The sequence below is a fragment of the Euleptes europaea genome, chromosome 1, assembly GCF_029931775.1.
Source record: "Euleptes europaea isolate rEulEur1 chromosome 1, rEulEur1.hap1, whole genome shotgun sequence".
Classification (NCBI taxonomy): domain Eukaryota; kingdom Metazoa; phylum Chordata; class Lepidosauria; order Squamata; family Sphaerodactylidae; genus Euleptes; species Euleptes europaea.
In genome coordinates this window covers 78,423,922-78,442,478 of record NC_079312.1, presented here as the reverse complement: position 1 = coordinate 78,442,478, position 18,557 = coordinate 78,423,922, and the positions used below count along the sequence as shown (strand labels likewise).

The following is an 18,557-nucleotide window of genomic DNA, read 5'->3' as shown; positions in this document are numbered from 1 at the left end:
ATTTGAGCCGTCCGGCTTCCCGCTGGCTGCGTCATTTCCGCTCGCAGGGCTGCTGGGGCTTGTAGTTTCCCTCGTCGAGGGTGAGCCTCCCGCCCTAGCAATGACGTGGCTTGAGGGCTGGAGCGTAGGAGGGGTCGGTACGAAGGCGGCGTGGTGCGATGGCGGCTGTCGGGCGCTGGCCGCGGGTGCTCTTGCAGCTCTTGGTGGTGTCCGGGATCGCGTCTCCCGCATGGGGTCTCTACTTCCACTTGGGCGAGACGGAGCGCAAGTGTTTCATCGAGGAGATCCCGGACGAGACCATGGTCATCGGTGCGCACAGAGACAGGAGAAGACCGTCCAAGAAGAATGGGGTTGATTTGTGGGCGCGGGGGGAGGGGTGTCCTGGGAGGGGCCCTTATATAGGATGTCTGGTTGGGGACCTTGGATGACGTTGGGGCATAAAGCTTTAAGGGGCTGCTTCACAGAAAGTGTGCACTGAAGCGGTGGTTAAGATGGGGAGAGGGAGGTATGTATCAAGAAGCTCTATGTGGTGGTAGTCCTGCATAGAAATCCGTGTTGGTGGTTCTCACCTGTTCTCATTCTGATTCCTTCTGCAACACAGGGAATTACCGGACACAGCTGTATGATAAGCAAAGGGAGGAATACCTGCCTGCCACTCCAGGTCTAGGCATGTTCGTGGAAGTGAAGGATCCTGATGAAAAGGTATGGGGGCCCAGGGGTGTGTCCTGGAGCCTTGTCCAGTCCGAGGGCTGTTGTGTATGTGAGAGGAGGATTACAGAACAGATTGTTCTTCAAGTGTCCTCTTGGAGCTTCTTTGCTGTACAGTGAAAGTCCTTGTTTTGATTGTTTTTTTACTGGCTTCTGGGCAAAGAGGCAGAGCTAAATATGCAGTACTTTGTTCACTCTGTGTGGAAGCAATATTTTAGACTCACTGCATAGATGCTTGTGGTGATGGCTGTCCAAAGATGGAAACTTCCTTTCAATTACCACCTGTACTTTGTACCAGAAATCTTCTTTGCAGTCTTCAGCTTATGTTTGTCGCCCCATGATAAGCTGCCAGTTATGACTGTGGATACACAGCTGGCTATTCGTGAGGCTATCCCCCTGGTCCCTAAAGAAGCCTAGCTTCTGAGGTAATAATTTAATGATATGTGGTAAACTGGAAAGCCTATCACTCTACCACAATTGTGTGCATTTATTATAGCATTTAGTGATGGACCTGAAATACTGATCTTTTGATACTTTCTGTCTGTTGTGTAGTCCTTTAGAGCAGTGCTCCTCAGCCCTCCCAGAGCCAGGACCCACCTTTAACCCCTAGACAACAGCATGGGTCCTACTGAGCTGCAAACACATAACAGGAAGTCACTTGTCATCATAGTCACTTGACAGGAAGAGTAGAGTAGCATTAGAAACTTCTGTGTCAAGGGCAGAGTGAACATAAGAGTACTGTTCAGTTAAATCAGTGGTCCATCTAGTCTGGCGTGCTGTTTCACACAGTGCCTAGCCAATTGCTCTGGAGTGCCAACAAGGTGTAGAACCTCTTTCCCTGATGTTGCCTCCTAGCACTGATATTCAGAGGTTTGCTGCCTCTGAATATGGAGGTTCCCTTTAGTCACCATGGCTAGTAACCCATTAATGGACCTATGCTCCCTAAATCGGTCTAATCCCATTTTAAAGCCATCTATGCTCATGACCATCAACATGTCCACTGGCAGCGAATGCCATAATTTAATCAATTGTTGAGTAAAGAAATATTTCCCTTTGACTGTCCAAATCTATTAAATGCCTTCCAAAAACTGCTGCTCCTCTCAACATGTGTGTGTGAAGAGAGGCAGGAGGCATCACACCCTTGTTCCCTATACATTTATTCATTCATTCAATTTATAGCCCATCCTCAATTCCCAGCCAAGCCAGGCTCAGGGTGGATAATCACATAAAAACCATAAAACATCAAGTTAAAAATATAATATCACACTAATTAAACAGCAGGATGGCATTTAAATAAACCAGTTGCCATTATGGAACTGGATTACAGCAGATCACCCCACCCCACCGGTGACAGGTGGGGGGGAGGATGGGGAGGCCAGCAATGATGGATAACTCGCGGCTGTCCTCAGTTATAGGCCTGGTGGAATAGTTCCATTTTACAGGCCCTGAGGAATTCTATAAGGTCCTGCAGGTCCCTGATGTCACTGGGAAGACTATTCCAAGGGCAGCCACACATTCTTCTACACTTGTTGTAGGAGCATCTCCTTCCAAAAAGTAGCTTTAAAAAAGTTACTCCAGAAGGACCTGCAGCCCAGCAGATGGACTCTGCAACCCACCTAAGGGTCCTGACTAATTTGCTGAAGGCCGCTGGTGTAGAGGGTTTATAGTGCCTGAAAGGTATGGCACAATGCTGTTGATTGAGATGGACTGTAATGTTTCACTAGCCTTAAGCATGGGCTGTAAGTTGGGACTTCAACAGGTTTTATTTATTTGGGTACTTTTATCTCACTTTCTTCCATCCAATGAGGACTCAAAGCAGGTTACAACAACCCTCCATCAAATAGAACAGGTCTACTTGTCATCTACAGGGGAGAGGAGATGCAGGGCACATGGTAAAAACTTTGGCCTTAGTAGAAATAGTTTCTCCCCAAATGCTTTTTTCCAGGACATAGTTTCCCTTTAAGCTTCCAAGGGCTAGAGGGGAGGAGCAGAGCAGCTGTTAACCACTCTGCTCCTGATGTAAAATGTGAAGAGAATGAATGGCAGATGAAATGGAGTGCTTGTGGATTCCTAAGATTTCCTATCTGTGTAAACTAGCATGAAAATGTTATGCTCGCTCTGCTTGCAGGTGGTGCTGTCCCGACAGTATGGCTCAGAGGGCCGGTTCACCTTTACTTCACACACACCTGGAGACCATCAGATCTGCCTGCATTCCAACTCCACCAAGTTTTCGCTCTTTGCAGGGGGCATGCTGGTAAGAGGCTCTGTGTGATAATCTGGGTGGTATGTGCTCAGTTTTACCTGCTAAACAGCTCATGGGGCATCTTGCCCTGATGAGTATGTGCATACCATTTTTTTAACTATTCTGTCTTATCTAATCACACTTCAGAGGGTCCACCTTGACATCCAGGTTGGTGAGCATGCCAATGATTATGCTGAGATTGCTGCCAAAGACAAGCTAAGTGAGCTGCAGTTGCGTGTGCGCCAGCTTCTGGAGCAGATAGAGCAGATCCAGAAAGAGCAGAACTACCAGAGGGTAAGAGGCCTTGAGCAGGCCACCAACAGTATTCTTTGTGCTGTGATGTAAAGCTAGGAAGGGAAGTGGGCAATGCACATGGCTTTGTGTGATTCTGCTTGTTCAGGAAATGTGGCAAACTACCTCTGAATGTCTCTTGCCTTGAAAACCCTACAGGGTTGCCAAAAGTCAAATGTGACTTGATGGCATAAATAAATAAATAAATAAGGACTGCAGCATTAGTTCTTGAACACAGCCAGTACTGTGTCTCATTGGTTTCGATGTGTCCTTGACTCAGGCCATGTTGGGAGAATAGCCCATTTGTTGGTATTACTACCATCATCATACCACCCTTCCTCCAATGAGCTCAGAGTGTCATCCATGGTCTTGCTTCTCCCTCTGCTCTTATCATAATAACCCTGGGGGGTAAAATAAGCTGAGAGATAATAAATGCTTCAAGGTCACCCAATGAGTTGCATGCCTGAGGGATTTGAAATTTGGTCTCCACATTCCATGCCCAACACCTGTCCAATAAACTATGCTGGCTTTAGGTCATGAGTCGGAAAGGCAGAATCCTGAATTACTATTTTTTCTTTGTTCAGTGGCGGGAGGAGCGCTTCCGGCAAACCAGTGAGAGCACAAACCAACGGGTTCTTTGGTGGTCCATTGTCCAGACCCTCATCCTTGTAGCCATTGGAGTCTGGCAGATGAGGCATCTCAAAAGTTTCTTTGAGGCCAAGAAGCTGGTGTAAAAGAGTGGTGATGTCAGCAAAAGGCCTGCATCTTACACAGGAGCAGTTCCCAGGTCTTCAGGTGTTTGCACTGGTCCTCCTTCTCTCCTCAATCATCCTTTCCACAAGACAGTTGTTGGCCAGGATCCGTGTCATCTACCTCTCTCTGCCTCTCTCCCACTACTCCCACATCTCAGCCTCCTGTGATTCCAATGCAGTGTTGGCCCCTACAAGGCGTTATTCTCTCCAGACAGTTGGGGACTGCTTGCTGCTGAGGCACCTTGAACTTTTTAATACTGTTTGAAGAATTCTTGGGAAGGACCCTACGTGCAGCATTTGTCCTGCTTAAAAAGGGTCTCTTGTCCAAGTTAGGGTGTGACCTGGTTGGCCCAGGCTAACCGAACCTTGTCAAATCTTGGAAGCTAAGCAGGATTGGCTCTAGTTAGTACTTGGGTGGGAGACCACTGAGGAAGTCCAGGGGTGCTATGCAGAGTCAAGCAATGGCAAACTTTGTTTATCTCTTGCCTTGAAAACCCTATGAGGTTGTCATAAATTGGGTGCAACTTGATGGCACTTTCCACCACCATCCTCTAAGTTGGATTCCTCTGTGCAGGGCACTTGGGATACTTTCTTTAGCCAGCATTTCAAAATGTCAATGCCAAGAAAATGATGCCAGTTTTGAGTCCCCCTGCACTTTTATGGGCTCTGATTTCTTGCCACCACCAGCATGTTGCTCCAAGAGAAAGTGCTAAATGAAGAAATCTGAAGTTACTGCTCAGTCTTCTGTCCTGTGTATTCATAATGTGAATAGAATGCAGACTGATTTTGTGATTACCTGCTATGCTAAGGGGCAATATTGGGATATTTCTAAAATTCTTTGTGTGTATGTTGGGGATGGAGGGAGAGAGGGGAATGTGATAACCACTGGGATATTCATCAGGAGCTAAGTATTAAAATTTACTTGATTTTCCTTATGTCTTCCTCCCATTGCTTGTCAGAATTAAATGAGCTTTTAATGTAAAAGTGCAGCCACTGTTCTTTTGGCAGATTTGGTACTTCCATTTCCTCACTACTATAAGCTTACTAAGTAGTTGTAAGGTTTGTTTTACAAAATGCTTCTTTTACAGCAGGAACATTTGATGTGCCTGTTTCCTATTGCTCCAACAACTCAGTCCTAATCATACATACTTGGAAGTAATGCCTGTTGATTTCAATGGAACTCACATCCTTCCAGTTAATTCACAGTGGGTAGCTGTGTTAGTCTGTCTGCAGTAGTAGAAAAGGGCAAGTAGTAGAAAAGGGCAAGAGTCCAGTAGCACCTTAAAGACTAACAAAAATATTTTCAAAAATATTTTTTGTGAGCCACAGCTCACTTCTTCAGATATCTGAAGAAGTGAGCTGTGGCTCACGAAAGCTCATACCCTACCAGAAAATATTTGTGTTAGTCTTTAAGGTGTTACTGGACTCTTGCCCTTTTCTACTACTTGCCCTTTTCTACCCTTCCAGTTAAGTTTGCTTTATATTGCAGCTCAAGTCTCCTTGGGATTTGTTTCCTTAAATTAATTTCTAAGCACTCAACAAACTGGTACTGTATAGATGGCATTCAAAGATTATTCCAGGGATTTCATTCATTGCTCTTCCCCAAGATTTGTGACTGTAGTGGGGAAGAGGAGGAGAGCAAAAGTACAGTATTTAAAGGACCTGAGTGAAGGATTTGTTTGTGATTTCCATTGTTTTAAGCATTAGTGATTTGGCCAAGAGCTTACCTGGCCTGTTGTTGTCAGGTCATGAGAAACTGACACACTCACAAGGACAGGACAAGCAACAGATAGGGCAAAAACCCTTTTTGTTTATATTTGTCATACAGACCTCAAACTTTTTCATTTGCATTTCTTGAGACTAATGGTAGCAGATGAGAGGATAATATATTGTTTGCTCAGCTTTAGGTTTCACGCTCTATATAAATTGGTTCCGCTTGTAAGCAGGTAACTATTCTTTTCCCTTGACTGAATGCAAGAAAGAAATTTGTTTTGATGCCCAATTATAATGCACAATAGTTTAGCAAAGGCAGGGATTACTTGCAAGGAACAAATGCAGTCACTTGTGTAGTTCAAATTTCACCAGGCTTATGTACTTGAGATTCAGACGAATCAGTTTTGAACTGTACTCACTGAGGGATACAACATATCAAAAGCCATTAGTCTAATTCAGGTAGTTAAACTTTCAATTTGCAAGATCTGAGCAAGGCTGTCAAAGATAGGACATTTTGGAGGACTTTTGTTCATAGGGTCGCCATGAGTCGGAAGCGACTTGACGGCACTTAACACACACACACACTTTCCAGTATCTGAGTATTATTTTGAGCATATTAAAATGGGCTTGTTTGTATGACTGTGTCTTGCTTTCAGTTATATCTTGAAATACTGTTTGGTGGGCTTGGGGGGTGTCTTTTTTGCTTGGGGAAGGAAGCTTCCTTTATTAGGTGAATGCTCAGCGTTCCAGTAGCGTATCAAATGGAAGTGTACTGGGACGGGGACTGTCTGAAGTTCACGTGTGTGCATTTTTAAAGCTTTCACAATACAAAGCATTTGGAATTTACTTGGGTCTGTGTCCACAAACTACACCTTCCAGACTTCCAGTATCCTGGCCATTCCACAAGGACCCTAAAGCTACCTTGTTTTTGCTCCTGGAGACACAAACCAAGTGGTCTGTCACTCTTATAGGACCAAGCACAGATGAAGTGTGTGAAAGAGCTGGACGGAAAACTCTGGAAGTCTGACAACTAAAGAGCTACCGGTAAAGAATCAATTCCAAAGGGTGGTGGCATGCTTATTTTATTTTGAGGCCATTTTAGCCTGGTTGCTACTGTAATAAAGAAGGGGAGGGGGAATTAAAGATGGTCTTTCGTTCAACCATTGAGTAGTAGCGTTATTACACTGCAAGTTATTTTCGACTTAGTGTGAAAAGGTATCTGCAGTGAAATTTTGGTAACCGGCACATGTAAGTGAATGTAAACAGAAGCCTATAATTTGATCGTTTGTTTTTAAATGCACAAGACTACCTGCAGCTTTAATTTTCCATTAGACTCAAAAGTATATCCCTTGTTACTCACCACTGCCTCAGAGCTCCTTAGAAGCGCTTCTCTGACCAGGTCTCCCTATACAATTCCAGCGTGGCCATGAATAGGTCTGCTTCAGAGGAGTCCGTTGTAGTGAGAATAAACCGTCTAGCAGCGCTTTAAAGTCAAACGTATGACACCATCCGCTTTCGTGGACTGCGTCTTCAGGCGCCTATACGGAGGAACGACCATCCCCGCCTAGGAACGAGAAAGAGGCGGAACAGCCAATGAGGGAAGCGTTTCTGGGGGGACACAATAACCGACGGGCTTGGCGTCCAAGCCAACGTGTCCCTGCCGGGCGGGGAGACCCGCTGGGGAAGCAGAAGGATGTTCCCCTCAAGACGCAAGTCTATGTACCATCGGGCGGGCAGCGGGTAAATATATCGACGGGGAGGGGATTAGGAAAAAAGAAACGCTGCGGGAGATCGAGAAGGTAGGGTGGGAAGGAGTCTGGCGGTGGTGTTCAAACCAGAAGCGCCAACGGTTCCGTTTCTATCACGGTTCGGCATGGTTTGTTTTAAATGCCAATGTGAGTCTCCGGGATCTTTCTAGCTCTACTCGCCCCTCCCCCCTCCCGTCGCATATCTAGAGTGACAAACCAAGAGGAGCAATGATAGGGCTGCTGTGGAGATGGAAACAGGCGTTGGGTGGGTCGCCGGGAACAAGTTTAGCCCCTTCTTTTGCCGTCTGTGCCACGAGGGCATCCTTTCGCTTTTTCCTGCCCAAGTAAATTACTGCCATTCATTCCTACAGGAGGAATGAAAACACTGCATGAGACCTGAAGAGGGGAAAGGCCGGTGTCAGAGGGAACAGAGAAGGATTGGGGAATATTTCCGAGGAGACGGGTTTAGAACAGAAGAGCTGGAGTGGAAAAGTGGCTGGAACCTTTCTTTTACCCCAGCCTCCCCTTTAGCATTTAAATTTCACTGTCTTTTGGCTAAAGAAATAGTAATAGAGATAGTGTTATCTCTGAGTCTCTTCCTGTCTTCTGAATTAAGCAACAGAAGGGTAGGAGTGGGGAAATGTTCCAAGGAAAAAGCAGTTTGAAACAGTTAAAGAGAGACCCTGTCCTTCAGTGTTACTCCTCTGAAGATGCCGGCCACAGCTGCTGGCGAAACGTCAGGAAAGAAAATACCAAGACCACAGTTACACACCCCGGATAACCTACAAGAACCAATGAACTCTGACCGTGAAAGCCTTCGACAATAAGTTAAAGAGAAATCAGTCAATTTAGACTGGGTGAGAACCACTCATAACTTGAAAATGGGCAGAGTAGGACTGATATCCCATCATCAAGGAAGCCGATGTGTGAAACATGATACATAGAACTAATTAGTATCTGTAAAGAGTGAGTCATATAGAACTATTAGCACCTACAGTGAGTGAGGAAACCCTTGTTCAGGCTTGGGGGGAAGAAAGAATGGGGGGGGGTCTCTTGATGACTCCCAGTTCCACACTTTCTCACACTGGAATTCTGTTTTGAGTAATCATAACAAATGTGAAGTTAGGAGGAAGAGTTTTCAGATCAGGGGATGTAATTTATAGGCAGGCATGAGTCCCTACATCCTGTATTGCATGTACCTGGCATCAGGATTCCATTTCAGTTGAACATGAAGAAGTAGAAGTGGTTAAGAGTGTGAACTGTGAAGTTCCAAGTTCAAACCCGACTTCAGGCTTAAACTCATTTGGTAAATTAGCTAAACTGCTGTCTCTTGGCTTCAGCCCAACATCCACAGTAAAGGAATAACAATGGACTACAGTCAGGGTTTGTAATAATAATATGTGAAGCACTTCAGAATCTTCCAAGGCCTGTATAAAAGTTTAGTATTGGTTTCTTTCCACATCCATTCAGTACTTACTTCTTATTTGCTCATTACAATAATAGCCTGTTAAGTTCTTGATGCCAAGGAGTGGGCAAAACTAGAGGCTTGTATATCAACTACCATGGATTGTATTTTCTCTGATATTCTGAGGAAACCTGTAGTAGTTTGTTTGTCTCCTTTTGTGCTGTTTTGGAGTACTTCATCCACTCACTCTGCTGTATTGCCCTGTTCTGATTTTGCTTCAGGTCCTGCCGGCTGCTGGGCATCCTGCCTTGGAAATGCTCCCTCTTTCAGCTCTTCTTTATTGTCCTTTTGCTGGGATTTCTCTCCCTGTTGTGGCTCCAGCTCAGTTGCTCGGGAGACGTGGCCAGAAATCGAGGAGTTCAGGCCACAGTACCTGGGAAATCCTGCACATTTGAGCCTCTACCTCAGCTTCCTGATGACCCTTCATGGGGACCCCACCGGCTGGCCGTGGTGGTACCCTTCCGTGAGCGTTTTGAAGAGCTACTGGCCTTTGTACCTCACATGCATCGCTTCCTTAGCAGGAAGAAAATCCGCCATCACATTTTCATACTCAACCAGGTGGATCATTACAGGTACTGTGAGGTATGGGTGAACTTGAACCCTGTACACATGATATCTTCCCCCATGTTCTAATCTGTTATTTATCCGAGAATTGGTATGTTCCTTTTTCAGAGCAGCTTTGTGTAAGTAATGCTGGTTGGGAAGCCTGAGGTCTTAAATGGCATTGTGCTTCCCGCTTTTGATGGGGTACAGCTGACCCATGCTGACTCTGTTAAGGGGCATGGGGTTATACCAGACCCAGCATTACTGCTGGAGAAGAAAGTTAATGCAGCTACGAAAATGCTTTTTTCCAACTTAGTTTAGCCTGGGAAATGGCCCCCTACCTTGACTCAGCCAATCTGGACAACTGCATCCATGCTGTAATAACATTGAGACTAGACTACTGAAATGCATGCTGCATAGGTCTTCCCTTAAAATCAATTCAGAGACTTCAGGTGGTGCAGAATGCCATAGCTTGGTTATTATTGGGAGCTAGGTGAGGCATGCATATTATCTCAATTCTGCAGTCACTCCATTGGCTTCCTATCAGTTACCAAGCTCAATTCAAACTATAGGCTATCATATTCATGGCCTTGGACCCTCATATTTGCAGGACCGCCTCTCCACCTATGTCCTGCTGCTACAACTGAGCAGGGGCTTCTGCAGGTGCCACTATACAGATGGGCAAGAGCAACAATCGCCCATACATATGCCTTCTCTGTAGTGGCCCCCACCTGTGGAAAGGCCTGTGTGATGAAGTTTGGAAGGCTCCCATGTTCCTAGCATTTCACAAACAAAGTAAAACAGAATTGTTTGGGAGGGCATTTTTGTAAAGGAAATAGGGCTACATCACAACAGATTGGCCCTGGAAAATGCACTGCGTTTCCACTAACATAATACCATGCTTAGAATTGTTCAACGTGTCATGGTTAACACATAATTTGTTCACATCACAGCTCTGTTTCAAATTTCTACAATTCCTAGTCCTGTTAGATTGCTTACATTGGTAATCCACTTTGAGTCTCAGTGAGAATGGTGGACGATAAATAACATAAATAAGACATTCTTGGGTAGGAAGAGGAAGATGTGCCTTCACATCTTCTTATAGTCTGAAATAGAGCTTTTGTGTTTCCTGCATCTGGGAGATGTACAAGCTGGAGATGTGTCTCTGGTCACTCTTAATGAAGCATTTCTTGGATTTCAAGTAGACATCCCAAAGATACTAACTTTACTATGTTCCTTTTCTGTCTCATATGTGTGTAATTCCCAAGTGAGTTGTTACTCTAGTTTTGCTTGTGTTCCTTTCTTTCTTTCTTTCTTTCTTTCTTTCTTTCTTTCTTTCTTTCTTTCTTTCTTTCTTTCTTTCTTTCTTTCTTTCTTTCTTTCTTTCTTTCTTTCTTTCTTTCTTTCTTTCTTTCTTTCTTTCTTTCTTTCTTTCGTCAAGACAGCTGACAATAATAGAACATTCCCAACTAAAACCAAAAGTATAATAACAAGTCCCAAATCACTCCTCTCCACCTTTAAAAGATACTTGCTATTCAAACACCCTCAAAAGCCCTGACAAACAGGCAGGCCTTACATCGCCTCCTGAAGATCTTCGGAGAGGGGGCGCACTCTCACCTCTTTAGAAAGGCCTTTCCATAGAGCTGGAGCCATGATGAAAAAGGCTCAGGCTCTGGTTGATGTAAGATGGGTCACCTTAAATGGTGGGATAGCCAACAGATGGCTGCCTGATGACTGTAGGTGGCACACAGGGTCCTTCAAATATGTGGGTCCTATGTCATGAAGGTCTGTAAAGGTTATCACCAGCAACTGGAATGGAACTCAGAAACAGACTGGCAGTCAATGAAGCTATTTCAAAATGGGCAACGTATATTCTCTGCAGCAAGCCCCTGACAGCAGCCAGGCTGCCACATCCTGGACCAGTTGTAGTTTCCGTGTTGTCTTCAAGGGCAGCCCCACATAGAGTGTGTTGCAGTAATCCCGCAGTGAGATTACAGAAGCATGGATTGGCATGGCCAGATAAGATGAGTCTAGGTAACAAGAAAGTTGGCAAATCAGATGCAGCTGATAGAAAGTGCTCCTGACCAACACGCCTACATGCTTTTCAAAGAGCAAGGTAGGGTCCATGAGCACTCTCAAGTTCTTACCCTGCTCTGGAAAAAGCCAACATTACTCCTCTAGGGCAAGTGGATTCAGTCATTCTAGAATATCAGCCTTCCCAATCAGCATATCTTGTTTTCTGGCACTTCAGAGCTTTTTGAATTTTTTAGATTATGAGGTGGCCTTTTTTTTTTTTGTCTTCCTTTTTAAGCCTTAAGAAAGCATGTAAAGAACAAGGTGGGAGTTGTCATTTGAAAGCATTAGTTTCTTCAACAATACCCTGCTGGGGCAGTTTTTCTGTTGGGACAGTTGCTCACAATTCTGCTATTCTTTTTAATTTGTATTTTTAATATTTCAGATGGGTAGCTGTGTTGGTCTGCAGTAGAAGAGCTAGATTTAAGTCCAGTAGCATCTTAGAGACAAACAAAATTTTCGGGGTGTAAGCTTATACACTGACAATCTTGTTGGTCTCTTAGGTGCTGCTGGACTGAAATCTACTCTTCTTTTTTGTACGCTGTTACTTACAATTCTATCTGGAGTGATTTGCAGACAATGGGTTTAATTTGAGCTAGAATTATTTAGAAATCTGCTCCAGTATTCATGCGAAGGAGTTTCACTTGGCCTGCTTCCACATAGTGGCGATTCTCTGTGTAGCTTTCATTGCCACTGTGAATTCAGAACCTTTCTATGCAGTTTCCTTGCACCAGTCCCCTACAGCTGCCATTTCCCTTCTCACCAAAAGAGGGCTTTTTGTTCTTTGTTTTTTAAAACCAGCAGTTGACGTATTGCTAGTGTTATAACAATCTATCTACTAGGTCTTCTGATTTTTTAATTTAAAAATAAATAAATCTCTAACTCCTTTTTTTGCAGAGATAGAAGGGAAATGGCATGTCTGTGCAATGAAAAGGGCTAGAGACTTTTTAAAATGAAAGCTGCTATTCAGAGTGACTAGATTGTTATAAAATTATAATGCGTTATCAACATGCCAATTGCTAATTTAAGAAATAGCCCCAAAAGCCCTTTGGGAGGGGGCAGCCACAGGAGGGCTGAGGAAAGAAAATGGTGCCAATGGAAGTGAGACCTACAAAAATATGTATTTTCCCATCTACATGGCATACAAACATGATTCAACTGTGATCTTTTCAAAACAATAATACCAAACTAGGTTTGGGAAAAATTGCAGCAAAGCTGGGGAAAATGTGGGAAGTGGATGACTGGAGGATGGCGTAGGGTGAATGCTCCAAAAACACCCACTTTGGCATGGATGCCAAACCTGAGCAAAAGCTCTGTGTGGAAGGAGGAAAGGGCTATTCATGGCCATTAGTTAAAATGGATCCTAGTCATGCTGCATACCTATTCTCTCTAGTATCAGAGGAGCATGCCTATTATATTAGGTGCTGTGGAACACAGGCAGGATGGTGCTGCTGCAGTCATCTTGTTTGTGGCTTCCTAGAGGCAACTGGTTGGCCACTGTGTGAACAGACTGCTGGACTTGATGGGCCTTCGTCAGATCCAGCAGGGCCTTTCTTATGTTCTTAAGGAACCTTCAAAGACCATTAAAGTGCAAAATGTGAAGAAAACTTCAAGTATGCTTCAAATATGTCCCAGAAAGCAAAAGGCATATCAGACATTTTCTGTTTCCTCGAAGACTGTGCACACCATCACTTTTTCAATTTTGTTCCTCATTCCATTTTCTTATGCCTGCTTCTCCCAGTTGCTTCCATAAAGGTTTCTGGTTGTAATATATTGATGCTGAATTTGTGCTATTGCACTTGGATCCGTGCATGTTCACCTGGCCATTTTCGTTTTTTAAAAATGTCCTGCCTGTTTAGAATACCCAGGATGAAAGATCAAATATACATGTCAGTCATGCAAAATGCTTGCTCTTTAGAGAGAGAGAAGTTTTTGTGGGACAAACCCAGGAAGCAGAACACAAAGGGTGGTTGTTTGCACCACATCCCGTGCACAGTGTAACCTTCTCATGTAGTTGCTAGCAGCGGGACATTTCAACAGCTGTTGGTGTTCACATGGCCCAAGTAGGCAAAAGCATGGTTTTCCTTACAAACTGACTAAAAGTCAGGGAATTTCGGGACTTTTATAATTCTAGATAGGTGGAAAGGTGACCAAGTGACTTTATTAAGTGCTCAGCCACATTGTGGATGATGTTGACGTGACTCTATTTCCATGAATAACATGCAGAATTGTGAGGAACAAATAATTTTTTCAAAAGCTGCTGCTTTGGGTAACCTTTTTTCTTAATACCACCCCTTCTATCTATCATGTATAACATATGCATGTCATAGAGCTACATTCAGCTATTAACTCTGCTTGGGGGATAATTGAGCTTAAAGATCATGCAGCTTTTTTCCTCCTAAAGCACTGTGGCTTTGCCACCGCTATAATAAAATGTCATGTGCACATAATCCCATGTTATTAGCCCTCTATTTCCCCAGATTATAGAGTTTGTGGAGAAATTGTTCAGGAGACTGGTGCAGGGGTGGAAACTTTAGGCTGTTGTTTAAATATAGATAAGATTAATTCCTGTGCACGTTTAACTCTTTCTAGAGCTCTCTACAGTTCTTCAGTGGACCTGCCAGGCTTGCCCTTTATTGTCCTTCCATTCCATCTGATCACCCCAAAATCTGATCTCAACCTCCCCTCAAAAAAACCCCCAAACACACAGAATTTGAAGAGGTACCGAAAAGGGTAGCTAAAATGATTAAGTGCTTGGAGCTCCTTTGATGCATGGAAAGGCTAAATCATTTAGGGATTTTTAGTTAGAATTATCTTCCTTGCTCATAACAACAGTGTTTGGAGTCACCTAGTGAAAATGACTGTTTGGACCCTTCCCCTCATGGCTCAGCATCATGCCAGTCACAAAAAAAAAAAAAAAATTCTAAAAGGCTTGAGTGGGGGAGAATGCACATTAAACAAAATATATATGTGCAGGTAAAGTGATTTCTGCTAAATTGCATCTGATTGTGGAATCTGAGGATTAGCATGGAGTTTTAAACCTTCTAAACCTTTGCTGTAATAGTGGCTGGGTACATAGGTGAGTACTTTTGACACATAATAACTGGGTAGAATTTTGTTCCTGGGCTTAGGGCTAATTAATCTGCTGACATTGGTGTCTTGGGCAGGTTTAACAGAGCATCTCTGATCAATGTGGGCTTCCTGGAGAGTGGCAATGACACGGACTACATTGCCATGCATGATGTGGACTTGCTGCCTCTCAATGAGGAACTGGACTACAGCTTCCCAGCTGCTGGCCCTTTCCATGTGGCATCACCTGAGCTTCACCCTCTCTACCACTATAGCACCTATGTGGGTGGCATCCTGCTACTCACCAAGCAGCACTACCGAATGGTGAGGTTCAAGTTATTTCATTTTCTTGGAGGGAAGGCTGCTGGAATCCTTGCTTGGAAAATGTGTTATTTATCTCTGTTGGGGGGGGGGAGCAGAATGGGAGTCAGCCCACTTGCTTAATGTTTAGACCTGATATGCTGTGTTGTCTGTCTTCAGTCATAACGAGCACCACTCGCTTCTTGAAGAGCATTAATATAATAGTAGAGGCTGGCTGTGCCTTAGTAAAGATGACAGCATGTTTGTGGAAGTGAAACGGTTAACGGCAGCTGTCCTGTTGTTGCAGTGCAACGGAATGTCCAACCGCTTCTGGGGCTGGGGCCGAGAGGATGATGAATTTTACCGTCGCATCAGAGGGGCTGGACTTCAAGTAAGAACTTGGCACGCCTCTAGCTGGAGGTGGGGCAGGGCAGTGTTTGGTCCTCAGGGCTCCCTGGACCTACTCACCTCTTCCCACGGAGGAATGCTGTTTAGACAGGTCCTCCACACTGCAGTGAAATTTCTGCGAACAGCAAGGATGCCTGTCCTCAGACAAGTGATGCACATGGGCTCTACTATTTTATTTCAGCTCTTCCGGCCCTCAGGGATAACAAGTGGATATAAGACCTTTCAACACCTGCACGACCCCGCGTGGCGCAAAAGAGACCAGAAACGCATTGCTTCTCAGAAGCAGGTGGGCATTTCTTTTGTGACCCATCAGTGAATAGAAGATGTGGAGTTTGTGGAGTTCTGTTTCTTGCCCTGCACTGTTGCCTGAAGATTATTGCTTGTATTTGAGCTGTTTCTTCAATTAGCAGTTCTTTTTGCTCAATTGTGTTCTTTCCTAGCAGCCAGAGGGCAGAGGACATTTTCTCTAAAAATCACAGAACAGAGCTACTGTTTCTGCAAAATCTAGTCAATATTGAACAGTAACTTAAAACACACATTTCAGTCCTTCATGGCTATAAGTAAAAACCAAGCTAGATAAGAAGTGAATGCTAGAAACCAGGGAACATATGCTTTGCCAGTAAGGCCACTTACAGTTCCTGTCCCTTTGCCTCTATAATTTCTTTCCAGTATTCCCTGCATACTAGCTTTTGGTCCTTTAGGAATTCAAAAAAATGTAAATGCATTGCATGTATATGAAGTACACATATACAAACTACAGTTCTAATTGCAAAGTTTATGCAGATGCTGAGAGACTTTAGTGCAATTTAGTATGGTTAAAGTGTTCTCAAGTAATTGATTTTGGCACAAAACAGAGAATAAAAAGCTTCCTGAAAGATCCTAAAAGTTTACCTTTTTCATATCTATCGGCCAGTGTTTGCTGTTTCATTAGGTTGCTGTTTCAGCGCCATTTATTTAATTTTATTTTACAAAATTTATATCCTGCATTTTTGCCCTCACAAGGGTCACCACATGAAGCTGCCCTATACTGAGTGAGACCCTTCTGCCATCCTAAAAGGAATTATACTTAGCATAACCTTTTTAATGGTCTGTGGGGTTTCTTCCTCTTCCCTTTTACACCAATGGAAAAGGTAATTTGATCCAACCCATGAATTGTGGCATTTAACCTGGGATCCAGAATTATAAGGACAATCCCAAGAATCTCTGCTCCCCCCCCTTTTTTTTTTTATTCCTTTGGGTATGAGGGGAAATTGAAAAATTATAGCAGTTTTTCCTGAAAATTATAAAAGTCTGAGAAGGGGTTCCAATGTCGGAACATCTTAACTCAATGCAACAGCCTCAGTGCAATTTCTTCCCTATTCCTTAAACAAACAACAAAGGGTTCCTACATTTGCTAAAGGCCCTGCAAAAACCAACTTGTGCAACTCTTTGTGTGAATTATCTTAAGCAAATTTATGCAGACTTGACTTGCACAACTCATTCCAATTTGCAACATGGCAAAATTTTGGAATTTTTAATGCAGAATTCTCGCTCGGGCCCTTGATTATGATAACTGTAGACCTCCTCCCCTTTGGCATAGCCATGCTCTGAGCCTGTGCTTCCTTTCTTTATGGCACTTTTGTCTCCTCCTGGGCTTGCTCTCCTCCTGGTATTTCTCTTAGCCTTTCCTTTCAGGTTTTTCATAAGGGGATTCTTTCATCTCCTGCTCCAGAGTTTTGTGAATAATAATGGCATTTTTGTTTCAGGAGCAGTTCAAGGTGGACCGTACTGGAGGACTGACCAACCTGCAGTACAGAGTGGAATCACGCACTCCACTGAGTGTGGCAGGAGCTCCTTGCACAGTCCTCAATATCTTGCTAGACTGTGACCCCAGTGAGACACCCTGGTGTGCCTTTGGCTGAGGCGCTCGCTGCACAGACTTCTTACTATGTTACTACAGCAGCAGCTGGTTGCCAGGATTGCAGCTGAACCCACAGAAGACAGATTCCCCCCCACAGAAACTAACAGCAGGGCATTGATGCCTGTGGGTCAGATGGTTAAAAAGAAGGCTGAGGAGTCCCATCAGGTGACAGGCATATGCAGGGCATTGCCTGTCCTGGGTGGATACTGTAAGGTGACAATGAATGCAAAGTTGCTGGCAAGCATCAGTTGGCTGAGTCGCTGTGTAGCCTGCCATTCAGAAGGATGCTGTCTCAACTTACCTGAAGATAGTCTCTGCTGGAAGAATTAACTTGTTTGCCTACACTTTAATAAACTGAAGACTAAGCAGCAGGACTGTGACTGAATCATCCTGCCTCTGCCAGCCGGGGCTTCAGTCCCTCGGTCGTAATGGCAGGGTGGGGGACAAAGACTGAAAGCTTGCTTTGGAGACCTTTTTGCTCAGGCTGATACCTAAGGGCAACACTCTTAGAGAATCAGTATCTGGTTAGCTTGCTGGAAGGCTGCTTGTGTGCCAAAATCTGCATAGGTTCCTGCTGTGAAACTCCCCTTATGTGCCAAAATCTGCTTAGGCTCCTGCTGTGAAACTCCCCCTGCAGGACCACTTCATGATGTCTTGCAGTCCTGCTCCAAGAGCATAATTGCCTTCCACCTTACTGAAGCCTGTCGTGGCATGGGAACGTGGATTTGGGGTCTTCGATGATGTAAAGGCTGCTGGCTTATTTCAAAAAGGGCATTAAAGCGAGTGAACGTTGAAAGGACAACATAGGTGGAATATGCATGTAGGTAGGCACTGTCACATAAACAGTCATATTCTCTCAATTTTCCTTTTCTAACAATGCAGCTTTCTAATTCTGGAATCCAGAGTTGTAACCTAAACCAATCTTCTGAGCCATGATTAGCCTTGATCTTGCCAGAAGCTCCTTAACACCAAAGCAACCAGCCACACACACAAACACACACAGAGATATTGTTTGATTATGATACATTTGTACATAGCTGCCTACTTCAATGAGTTTTTTTCAGCAAGAATGTTTTGAAACAGAGCTGAAACTCCAGTATCAGGAACCCAAGCCAAAACATCTAAGACAGGAGTCATAGCTCCTATGTAGTTGCAGCTGGCACCTGCGGAAGTGGCTGATTGCAGAGTTAGCATTAGGGGAGCTGGTGGTCTGATGAAGGCTCACTGCAGAGAGGTGGAGGGTCTGTGCCCGTGGTGGGATTTTACTGGGTCCTGCAGCATGCAGAGGAGGAAGAGATGCTTGCCAAGGCTCCATAGCGATACCTGCTGCTTCTGGACTCCTCTC

At 44.3% G+C, this 18,557-nt stretch overlaps 2 protein-coding genes across 2 annotated transcripts; both read left to right on the top strand.

The window, feature by feature from the left end:
* Positions 1–158: 158 nt before the first annotated feature.
* TMED9 (transmembrane p24 trafficking protein 9) lies at positions 159–4,252 on the top strand. The gene is made up of 5 exons (XM_056858417.1): positions 159–309; positions 602–702; positions 2,837–2,962; positions 3,098–3,244; positions 3,826–4,252. Exons 1-5 carry the CDS (start codon positions 159–161, stop codon positions 3,973–3,975), a joined length of 675 nt encoding a protein of 224 aa, XP_056714395.1. The 3' UTR covers positions 3,976–4,252.
* Positions 4,253–7,399: 3,147 nt separating this feature from the next.
* B4GALT7 (beta-1,4-galactosyltransferase 7) lies at positions 7,400–17,442 on the top strand. Its single transcript, XM_056859927.1, has 6 exons — positions 7,400–7,446; positions 9,141–9,491; positions 14,703–14,928; positions 15,212–15,295; positions 15,494–15,598; positions 17,058–17,442. Exons 1-6 carry the CDS (start codon positions 7,400–7,402, stop codon positions 17,211–17,213), a joined length of 969 nt encoding a protein of 322 aa, XP_056715905.1. The 3' UTR covers positions 17,214–17,442.
* The last annotated feature ends 1,115 nt before the right edge of the window (positions 17,443–18,557 follow it).